Here is a 12,140-nt window from a genome sequence, read left to right as displayed (position 1 = left end):
GAGAAAAGGAAACAAATATACTAACATGTACATCTCATGTATACTTATGAGAAATGTGGGGATAAATAACTCAAAGAGGTGGCTGGAATTTGGACTTACAGAGCATCTGAACCAAAGAACAGTATATAATTAGAGGAGCGACTACAGAGAGGAAAAGAGTAGTAGGCTTTCAAATGTATCAAATTTTGGGATGATAAATACATTTGAAACTAATGGCAGATAGTAACTAGTACTAATGTTTGTTCTGTATAGTCCTCTGGGGCTGTATTGGGGCTGGTAAGTGTTCAGGGTTGTTGGTGATTAATTTATGCACAAATTTACGTTATGCTTTCTGGAAAATAAGGGGAAGACAGAGAACTTGTCTTTGATCTGCTTTTCCTCCATTGCCTTCAGCTCAAAATAATATTTGTCTCAAAGTGGAAGAGTGACATATTCTGTTAATCTTCTGTCAGTCAGTCAGTTCAGTCGCTCAGTCGTGTCTGACTCTCTGCAACCCCATGAACCACAGCATGCCAGGCCTCCCTGTCCATCACCGACTCCCAGAGTTTACCCAAACCCATGTCCATTGAATTGGTGATGCCATCCAACCATCTCATCCTCTGTCGTCCCCTTCTCCTCCTGCCCTCAACCTTTCCCAACATCAGGGTCTTTTCAAATGAGTCAGCTCTTCGCATGAGGTGGCCAAAGTACTGGAGTTTCAGCTTTAGCATCATTCCTTCCAAAGAAATCCCAGGGCTGATCTCCTTTAGAATGGACTGGTTGGATCTCCTTGCAGTCCAAGGGACTCTCAAGAGTCTTCTCCAATACCACAGTTCAAAAGCATCAATTCTTCAGTGCTCAGCCTTCTTCACAGTCCAACTCTCACATCCATACATGACCACAGGAAAAACCATAGCCTTGACTAGATGAACCTTTGTTGGCAAAGTAATGTCTCTGCTTTTGAATATGCTATCTAGGTTGGTCATAACTTTCCTTCCAAGGAGTAAGTGTCTTTCTGCCATAAGGGTGGTGTCATCTGCATATCTGAGGTTATTGATATTTCTCCCGGCAATCTTGATTGCAGCTTGTTATAGGTTTTACTATAAAGTTCCCTTGCTTTACAATGACCTTTTATGTTCTAATGTGGAAATGTGAAGTAAGGCTTTGTTAGAAAGAAGTTAGGAATGTTGTTCACATGAGGCTTACTGATCATAGTAAAACATTGATTTATAAATTAAGAATTTACAATAGACACCAAAAGAGTGAGTATAGGAATCTGTGATCAACATGGTGCTGGGCTATTTACCAATCAGAACAACAGGAGTGTGTCATGTTCTTTGTGAAAAGTGTATATAAAATAATTTTAAGTGAAAAAGATAAAGACAATATGCAAAACACCTTAATGTAAATGAATGTTAATCCAAATGGGAGCTCATCACCAGTTGAGTAAAATGTTCATTCAGGTTTTTTTCTTTATACTTGTTCAACTTCATAATAAAATAAGAGGAAGTTCCTCTTTTGGCAATAATGCTAACTCCAGTTCTTCCTGAGAAATGTCTTTAAGCAATGTCATTTCATTATTTTCTGCAGGTTAATTCTTACGATATCAGAATATATCTCTTCAAAGATAAGAAGAAAAACTTTACAAGTGTGTGGACCAAAAAGCTCTTTCTGTTTTCCACATGACTCAGAGGGTGGAGCCACCAAACCAGTGAGATAAGAGGGGAGTGAAAAGATGTTAAATAGCAAGTCCAGCTCACCCTGGTCAGTCTGGACATTTGACTTCTCAGTCAACATGAAGGCTCTCATTATTCTGGGGTTTCTCTTCCTTTCTGTTGCTGTCCAGGGCAAGGTCTTTGAGAGATGTGAGCTTGCCAGAACTCTGAAGAAACTTGGATTGGACGGCTATAAGGGAGTCAGTCTGGCAAACTGTAAGTAACTCTTCTTTCTCCTTCCAAACAGTTAACCAGGTGTGGATCTAACAGAGGATGAATAATAAGCAAGGGACTTTGAGTGAATGGGCTTTTTCTTTGTTGGAGGATTTGTACACTTACCATGGTTAAAAACATCAACTTGCTTCTTTAGAATCAGATGTACCAGGTGAAGGATTGAAGAATGGGAGAGTCAAATTCTATATCATTCTAAATGTAAGACTAGAAACTATAAAACTCCTAGAGGAGAACATAGGCAAAACACTCTCTGACATACATCACAGCAGGATCCTCTATGACCCATTGGAAATAAAAGCAAAAATAAACAAATGGGACATAATTAAACTTAAAAGCTTCTGCACAACAAAAGAAACTATAAGCAAGGTGAAAAGACGGCCTTCAGAATGGGAGAAAATAATAGCAAATGAAGCAACTGAAAAACAACTAATCTCAAAAATATACAAGTAACTCCTACAGCTCAACTCCAGAAAAATAAATGACCCAATCAAAAAATGGGCCAAAGAACTAAATAGACATTTCTCCAAAGAAGACATACAGATGGCTAACAAACACATGAAAAGATGCTCAACATCACTCATTATCAGAGAAATGCAAATCAAAACCACTATGAGGTACCATTTCATGCCAGTCAGAATGGCTGCCATCCAAAAGTCTACAAGCAATAAGTGCTGGAGAGGGTGTGGAGAAAAGGGAACCCTCTTACACTATTGGTGGGAATGCAAACTAGTACAGCTACTATGGAGAACAGTGTGGAGATTCCTTAAAAAACTGGAAATAGAACTGCCTTATGATCCAGCAATCCCACTGCTGGGCATACACACTGAGGAAACCAGAAGGGAAAGAGACACGTGTACCCCAATGTTCATCACAGCACTGTTTATAATAGCCAGGACATGGAAGCAACCTAGATGTCCATCAGCAGATGAATGGATAAGAAAGCTGTGCTACATATACACAATGGAGTATTACTCAGTCATTAAAAAGAATACATTTGAATCAGTTCTAATGAGGTGGATGAAACTGGAGCCTATTATACAGAGTGAAGTAAGCCAGAAAGAAAAACACCAATACAGTATACTAACACATATATATGGGATTTAGAAAGATGGTAACAATAACCCTGTATACAAGACAGCAAAAGAGACACTGATGTATAGAACAGTGTTATGGACTCTGTGGGAGAGGGAGAGGGTGGGGAGATTTGGGAGAATGGCATTGAAACATGTATAATATCATGTATGAAACAAGTCGCCAGTCCAGGTTCGATGCACGATACTGGATGCTTGGGGCTGGTGCACTGGGACGACCCAGAGGGATGGTATGGGGAGGGAGGAGGGAGGAGGGTTCAGGATGGGGAGCACAGGTATACCTGTGGCGGATTCATTTCGATATTTGGCAAAACCAATGCAATATTGTAAAGTTTAAAAATAAAATAAAATTAAAAAAAAATAAAAATAAAACAAAAACAAAAACAAAATAAACATGCCAGGTCCCCCTATACTCCTCTAGGGCCACTAAATTTGCCAGCTGGCACTTGTAGGCTGATTATAAAATGTTTCAACACCTGGGATATCTCTTTCAAGCCCTTGGTGTCTGACTCTAGCCATTTCCAGTTTGGAACTTTGGTTCTGCAAGCCTGAGTAAGGCGTTATTTTTCTCATTTTTATACTCCTACCAAGATGTTGGGCGTTTAACAACAATGCTTTTTCAAAAAATTACATTGAATTCATAAAACAAGAACAAGGACAGTAGGAACCTATTGCCTTTCAGTCAATATCCATATATGGATTCCTGAAATGCAACAAGAAATGACATTTTATTATTTTCACTCAAGTTGATTAATTTGCATTTTCTTCCTCAGAATTCAAGATGTGCATTAAGTAAAAATTACTCTGTATTTTAGTCCATATTTGTCAAGGTCACCACTGTATTTTTGAAATTGAACTCAGACATTTCCCCTGTATAACTATTTTTGAAAGAATGAGCAAATGACTAGATGGATAGATGCATGATATAGTCTTTCCTAGTTTATGATTCTTGTTGTTCAGATTCTAATTTGATACCCAAATCCACCTTTCAGTTCAGTTCAGTTCAGTTGCTCAGTCGTGTCCGACTCTTTGCGACCCCATGAATCACAGCACGCCAGGCCTCCCTGTCCAACTCCTGGAGTTCACCTAGACTCACGTCCATCGAGTCGGTGATGCCATCCAGCCATCTCATCCTCTGTCGTCCCCTTCTCCTCCTGCCCCCGATCCCTCCCAGCATCAGAGTCTTTTCCAATGAGTCAACTCTTTGCATGAGGTGGCCAAAGTACTGGAGTTTCAGCTTTAGCATCATTCCTTCCAAAGAACACCCAGGACTGATCTCCTTTCTCTTAAGGACGCTTTAACATGAAAGTGTTAAAATATTTTGCAAGGAAAATATTTCTTTATATTAATACTTATAAAAGTCATTAGTAAAATATTATTATTTAAAAGAACTGATTTGTCTATAAAGTGTAAATCATGTCCTGTTGTTGTTTTTCAACTAAAAATACATTTTTTTCAGGGCTGTGTTTGACCAAATGGGAAAGCAGTTATAACACAAAAGCTACAAACTACAATCCTGGCAGTGAAAGCACTGATTATGGGATATTTCAGATCAACAGCAAATGGTGGTGTAATGATGGCAAAACCCCCAACGCAGTTGACGGCTGTCATGTATCCTGCAGCGGTAAGACAAGATGATGTTGAGTGATGGCTCAGCCCCCATCTGGTTATACCTATAAGAACAGAGATTCAGTACAAATGAAAATGTCTTGAGGAGTTCATCAGGGACCTAGGAAAGCTCCATATTAATTTCTAGAAGCTCTATATTATCCTTCTCCTAATTTCTTAAGTAAGAAATTAAAGAGCTGGTATGATAAAAGGTTACTTGTTTGCTAACATCAAGAGTTTCTGTAATGACCTATGACTTTATTATAACTAGACTTGTTGATGCTCTGTAGAAAACAATACCATTTCTCTTTCTTATCTTGTTTGGGGAGATTTAGGGATAATTTGGTTGTGAGGTCTTTTTTTTTTTTTTAATCTATTCTCCTTTATTGGAAAACAAAGAATTATTAGTTAAACAAAGAGGAGGAATACATGTGATCATTTTAAAAAATTATTTTTACTTTTAATGATGAAATGTTTTAAAAAATAGTAAATTAGAAACATTAATAGACATCAATATGTTCATTATGTACTTTAACAGTTTTTAATATTTTTTAATATTTACTTCTTTTATGTATATAAATTATATGCGAAAGTGAAAGTTGCTCAGTCATGTCCAACTCTTAATGATCCCATGGACTCTACAGTCCATGGAATTCTCCAGGCCAGAATACTGGAGAGGGTGACCTTTCCCTTCTCCAGGGGATCTTCCCAATAAATTATATATATGGGTTTTTTTTTCTTGCTTAGCGATTTAAAGAAAATTAGAAACATTATGATACTTCATTTCTAATTTCTTTAGCTTGCATCTCCATAAGATACAGTTCCTATATAGATATTGTCATTCGGACAAGTTAATTTACAGATCTGTTTAATTGCAGTGAAAAAATATTCTATTGAGTTCCTTTTAAAATAGAGATATGGAATCTTTAGTGCATAAAATATTGGAGAACAATTACAAAATTTATATTGTTAAAATTTTAAATATTAAAATTCTTAATGAGAAGATTAGTCTAAGAATATTCTTTTGTATCCAGTTAATTTTCTTTAAAAATATTTTGTATTATGCAATAATACGTGGTCATTGTGTAAATATTCTTACTACTCTGAGATGTATGACCACCAGCAACTTTTGGTACCCACAGTTTCTTTCAGAATATACATCACTCATGGACATGAATGTAAAGCTAAATTACATATATCTGTACTCAGATATGAACATGTAAGCAATGTGTTTCAACAAAATAGAAATTGTACTAAACTTACTACTTTACAATATGCTCTTTATTGTACAAAATTATTTTTATCAACAAATACCAATCTTTATTATATTTCAAGATGAATAAATTCCACTAATAAAATGTTCTATAATTTATCAATCCAAATCACACTGTTAAGCACTCAAGCTGTATTTTTCCCTTTTATTAATTGCTATGGAACATCTGGTACACACATCTTGGGTACATCTCTTATTACTTCTTTAGGATAAACTTTCAGTAACAAAGTTGGTAAGCAAAAAACTGCTAGACTGGTTTCTGCATGTCTGCTTGTTTTATTTTGATTTTATAATCCCTGGTAAAAGAGAACATTCTATCACATTAGTTAATAATTCCTGGAGCTTCCATTGACTTTGGCAAATGAAAAACAGAATGCTTCTTTTCATGTCAAATAGGATGGAAAAGAATTTTCCCATGGTGTTCACAGACACATGGACTTTTTTTTTTTCACATTAATATAGTCTATTTATTATTGACAAACGTACAAAAGTAATTCAGGGAAAAATGGCTTTTTAACAATAGTGTTGGAAAAATTAGACATCTATTTGAGTAAAATAGAACTTCAGCCTATTCCTCATCTTATATAAAATTAACTCAAAATGGATCATGCACATGTGGATAAACTGTTAAACTATGAAACTTCTCGAAAAAGAAAAGATAAAAAATATGTGATTTGAACTAAGCAGAGAGTTCTTCTATATAACTTCAAAGTATGGTCCTTTGAACTTTTTTAAAAATAATAAACTGGATGCTACCAAATTCTTAATCTAATGCTATGCAAGTAATTCTAGCCAGAGAATAAAAAAGGCAAGCTGCAGACTGGAAAAAATACTTTCAAATCATAATTGACAAAGTACTTGTATTCAGAATATATAGAGAACTTCTAAAGGTTCAACAGTAAGAATAAATTCAATTAGAAAATAAAAAAAAGTTTCAGTAGACCTCTTGCCAAAGAAGATCAGTTCAGTTCAGTCACTCAGTCGTGTCCAACTCTTTGTGACCCCATGAACCACAGCACGCCAGGCCTCCCTGTCCATCACCAACTCCCAGAGTTTACCCAGACTCATGTCCATTGAGTTGGTAATGCCATCCAACCATCTCATCCTCTGTTGTACCCTTCTCCTACCCTCAATCTTTCCCAGCATCTGGGTCTTTTCAAATGAGTCAGCTCTTCCCAATAGGTGGCCAAAGTATTGGAGTTTCAGCTTCAACATCAGTCCTTTCAATGAATATTCAGAACTGATCTCCTTTAGAATGGACTGGTTGGATCTCCTTGCAGTCCAAGGGACTCTCAAGAGTCTTTTACAACACCACAGTTCAAAAGCATCAATTCTTCGGCACTCAGCTTTCTTTATAGTGCAACTCTCACATCCATACATGACTGCTGGAAAAACTGTAGCATTGACTAGAGAGACCTTGACACATGGACTCTTAAAACATACTTTTAATTGTTCTTTCCTCAGCCTAAGAGAATAAAGCTGGCCGAACCTAAACTTAAAAAGAAATTTCTGTGAATGTTGTTTTCATTTTCCACCATCTCCTTTTCAGAATTAATGGAAAATGACATCGCGAAAGCTGTAGCATGTGCCAAGCAGATTGTCAGTGAGCAAGGCATTACAGCATGGTATGTTGTTCTTGTTTGTGTGTGTGTGGGGGTGTGTGTGTGTTTTCTCCTTCCAGTTCTATTGAGATGTAATTGACACACAGCACTGTAGAAGTTTAAGACAAATAGCAGAATGATTTGACTTACATATATCATGAAATTATTATCACAATAACTGGTGAACAACCATTATATCATACGGATACAAATTAAAGAATTAGGGGAAAAAAATTTATGTGTGATGAAAAGTCTTAGGCTTTACTCTGTTAGCAATTTTCACATATAACAATAGCCATGATAATTGCATTTATCACGCTGTACATTCAGTTCGTAGTATTTATCTTATACCTAGAACGTTGCAGTACCTTTAACTGCCTTCATTCACTTTCCCACCCCTCACTTCACCCACTACAACCTCCACTGGTAACCATAAGTTCAGTTCAGTTGCTCGGTCATTTCAGACTCTTTGCAACCCCGTGGATTGCAGCACGCCAGGCTTCCCTATCCCTCACCAACTCCGGGAGTTTGCTCAAACTCATGTCCATCTAGTCCGTGATGCCATCCAACCATTTCATCCTCTGTCGTCCCCTTCTCCTAATCTGACCTCTTTTACTGTGAGTTCTTCCTATATTTGTTTGTTTGTTTTAAATATAATTGACCTACAACACTATGTAAGTTCCTGTTACAGAGCATGGTTTGTGTTAAGCATTAAAAAGGAGAACTGGGGACTTCCCTGGTGGTCCTCTGATAAGAATTCGTGCTTCTAATGCAGAGGATGTTGGACAGGGAACCACATGCCATAAGGTGCTGCTAAAAAAAGGTGGGACTCAGGAAGAATTGGGGTTTTTTTGGCAGCACTCCAGGGCATGTGGGATTCTAGCCTCCCACCCCACCATCAGGAATCAAAACCACTCCCTCAGCATTGGAAGGTCCAGTGGTCCTTAATGCTGCACCACCAGGGAAGTCTCAGGTAGAGCTGTTTTACCCTACTCTTCTGAGAGAAGGGAGAGAATATTCTCAAAGACATAAGTATGCTACTGACAACTGAAAATCACAGCTTCAGATTTATGCTAAACAATGTGGTACATAGAAACAATCTACTTTAACTGATTCAGAATCTAATTCTTTTACTCCTCAATTTATTTTAGGGGATTCTAGAGTTTTTAAGATTCTACAAATAATACCAATTTCTTGTCATATCTTGAAATAATTTTTGGAATTAAGTAAACGTGGAATGCACTCTGCAGTTGTGTTGTGAACAACACAGGACTCACCATTTGTGTTCAGCATTCTGTGCTCTAGTGAAGGCTGGTAGAGATGTGAAGTCCTTGGTATACATATCTCCAGTTAACAAATTACAATACTTGGATTTTTCTATAGCTTGTATTTCATGTACTGATGAACTATTTTGTTCTTCCAAAGGATTTGAAGTATGTACATTACAAGGAAGCTATGTTTTAGCCTAATTACAATTTGTTTCATCTTTCTCTACAGGGTGGCATGGAAAAGTCACTGTCGAGACCATGATGTCAGCAGTTATGTTGAGGGTTGCACGCTGTAACTGTGGAGTTATCGTTCTTCAGCTCATTTTGTCTCTTTTTCACATTAAGGAAGTAATAGTTGAATGAAAGCTTATACCACCATTCCTTCAAGCAAACAATGGTTTTACAGAAGCAGAAGCATATGGTCTTCTAAGAAGCTCAATGTTTATCTAATGTGTTAATTATTTGACACTAGGCCTATAATATTTTTCAGTTTGCTAGTAAAACTAATGCTGGTGAATATTTGTCTAAACTCTTAATTATCTAATATATCTCCAGTATATTCATTTATGCACCTTGCTGATCATGAAGGAATATAAAGAGGGATTAGATGAACTGTTGCTTTTTCTTAATTTCATTAGCATTATGACAAATTCAGAGACAGATGAGTCTGCAGCTATTGAAATAATTGCTGGTTAACCACAGATATGAAATGACGCATGCTGTAAAAATACATTTTCATTAAAAACTTTGCAATTCAAACCTTGTCTTTGTTTGTTTAGAGACATTTAGTGTCTCTGAAGAAATATCTATGTATATATTTTGAACAACAACAAAAAAAGGGCTTCCCTGGTGGCTTAGAGGGTAAAGTGTCTGCCTGCAATGCGTGAGACCCGGGTTCGATCCCTGGGTTGAGAAGATCCCCTGAAGAAGGAAATGGCAACCCACTCCAGTACACTTGCCTGGAAAATCCCATGGACAGAGGAGCCTAGTAGATTACAGTCCATGGGGTCACAAAGAGTTGGACACAACTGAGCAACTTCACTTTCCTTTCCTTTTGAAAAAATGACATTTAGCATTTCCAACATCCTCATCTATACCCAGACAGATATGCTGGAGAAAAAACCATAAGCATGGTGAAAGATCTTACTTAACTTTTTAAATTTTTTTGGCTAAGCTGCACAGCTTGTGGGATCTTAGTTCTCCATCTAGGGACTGAACCTTTGCCCTCAACAGTGAAAGCAGGGAGTCCTAACCACCAGACTACCAGGAAATTCCCCTCAGTTTAAATTCATAACCACAAATCTCAAATGGGCCCTCAAGACTACCTGGTCATATTAGTCACTTCTCTGCATTGGCGTCCCCACTCTTCAAAATGTCTGTCATTATTTACTTCTCCTCTCATTTCAAAGTCCAGGCACACATGCCAACTACTGGTCTTCCACACTCTCAAATCTCAGTAGATGATGTCAGAACAGAAGCAACCTCATAAAAATTCTCCCCTCCTCGCCACCATAACCGAGCTCATGTCTTTGGGTCCATCCTCCCTTCTTTCCCCTTTATCACTAGGATAAAGAGCCTATGCTTTTGCCAATTGCAGTGTCTCAACAGGTAGTCTTCATCACAGCCCTCTCACTACCCCAATTTAGGCTAAGTTTTTCCTGCATTCTGAGTTTTTCCTCTTCACTGGATCATCCCCATCACTGTATTCACTGCCCTGGTAACATTCCAGAGCTCTTGGTGTACTCTACATAATCCTCGAAGTAAAATATTATTCTCTGCTCCCTTTAACAGCAACCCTTCTGGGATGAGATATCTATTTTCATCTACTTCATGTCCTCACCTCCTTTTGCCTTTCAACTCTTCTTAACATGACTGCTACCTCACTTAGGAGAAATCTGCTTCAACCTGACTACATTCATGATGTCTTGGGGCCAATTCTAGTGATCAGCTGTTTTCTGTTCATCTTACTTGATCTCTCAGCAGCATTTGACAGAGTGAACCACTTCCTGCTTCTAGAAAAGTTTTTTCTTCCTCAGCTTCTCCTCCTTAACATCATGACTCAATGATGGCTCCTTCTCAACTCTTCATGGCTGGCTGATTTCTGCTGTTTGATTTTTAAATGTGGCAGTGCCCCAGGACTCAAGCCTATAAAAGCATTGGATAGACCTGTTTTACTTATTCATTTATTTGTTTCTTCTTGTGGAAGTGTAACTTTCAAAAGAATAGAGTGTTTCCCGCTTTTTCAGGAGATTGAAATATCTCAACCTTTCCCAAAATTTGCAAGCACAGGATAGCCTTTTAAGTTTTTGAACAGTTTGAGAACACAAGGCTGATACAGTGCCCAGTTGCTCTGGAATCCATCAGTGTGTAATTCCTGCTGCTGCTGTTGCTAAGTCGCTTCAGTCGTGTCTGACTCTATGCCACCCCATAGATGGCAGCCCACCAGGCTCTGCCGTCCCTGGGATTCTCCAGGCAAGAACACTGGAGTGGGTTGCCATTTCCTTCTCCAATGCATGAAAGTGAAACGTGAAAGTGAAGTCGCTCAGTCATGTCCGACTCTTCGTGACCCCATGGACTGCAGCCTACCAGGCTCCTCCATCCATGGGATTTTCCAGGCAAGAGTACTGGAGTGGGTCGCCATTGCCTTCTCCGGTGTAATTCCTACAGAACCTCAAAACATCATCCAAATCAGGAGGTAAACACTGACAAATTAGAATCACCTAATCATCAGATTCTATGCATTGCATCAATTGTCCCATAAGTCCTTCTTAATTACAAAGTCTAATTCAGAATTGTGTTATATTTAGTTGTTATATTTCCCAGTTACTAAATTCAGATCACCTCACATTTTCGCTGACATTTATGACTTTAACCCTTTTGAAGATCTCAAGCAGCTGTGGTATAAAATAGCCTAAGTTTTTTTTTTTTTTTTTTATGTATATTCTCTGGAATAGGTTAGGTTATACATCTTTGCAGTGGAATCTTAACCAATGGACCTCCAGGAAAGGCCCCAAAAGTGAGGTTTTTTTAATGAAATATAGTTGGATTTTGCTTTTTTATTCAGTCTGACTTTTCATTTTAGTGTCAAGCTATCCTAAGTGCTTTTTCTTTTGATTTTCAATACTTGCACTCTTCTCCTGTTATTTGCTCTTAGCCCACTTTTTCCATAAAATTTGATTATAGCTACTTTAAATAGCTTGTTGTTGTTCAGTCGCTCAGTTGTGTCTGACTCTTTGCAACCCCATGGACTGCAGCACATCAGGCTTCTCTGTCCTCCACTAGCTCCTGGAGTTTGCTTAATCTCATTTCCACTGAGTCAGTGATGCCATTCAACATCTCATCTTCTGTCTCCCCCTTCTCCTCCTGCCCTC

The 12,140-nt window shown here is 37.9% G+C and overlaps 1 protein-coding gene across 1 annotated transcript; it reads left to right on the top strand.

Moving 5' to 3' along the window:
- Positions 1-1,722: 1,722 nt before the first annotated feature.
- On the top strand, positions 1,723-9,528 carry LOC133247561 (lysozyme C-1). The gene is made up of 4 exons (XM_061416519.1): positions 1,723-1,910; positions 4,479-4,643; positions 7,450-7,525; positions 8,999-9,528. The coding sequence occupies exons 1-4, from the start codon at positions 1,775-1,777 to the stop codon at positions 9,063-9,065; spliced, it is 444 nt and encodes a 147-aa protein (XP_061272503.1). The 5' UTR covers positions 1,723-1,774; the 3' UTR covers positions 9,066-9,528.
- Positions 9,529-12,140: the final 2,612 nt, after the last annotated feature.

Source organism: Bos javanicus, chromosome 5, assembly GCF_032452875.1.
Source record: "Bos javanicus breed banteng chromosome 5, ARS-OSU_banteng_1.0, whole genome shotgun sequence".
Taxonomy (NCBI): Eukaryota; Metazoa; Chordata; class Mammalia; order Artiodactyla; family Bovidae; genus Bos; species Bos javanicus.
This window is presented reverse-complemented; position numbering and strand designations above follow the sequence as displayed.

Coding starts and splice junctions, on each gene's coding strand:
- LOC133247561 (XM_061416519.1), top strand. CDS start 1,775: ATGAAGGCTCTCATTATTCTGGGGTTTCTCTTCCTTTCTGTTGCTGTC. Junction 1,911..4,478: donor GGGAGTCAGTCTGGCAAACT/GTAAGTAACTCT, acceptor CATTTTTTTCAG/GGCTGTGTTTGACCAAATGG. Junction 4,644..7,449: donor CTGTCATGTATCCTGCAGCG/GTAAGACAAGAT, acceptor TCTCCTTTTCAG/AATTAATGGAAAATGACATC.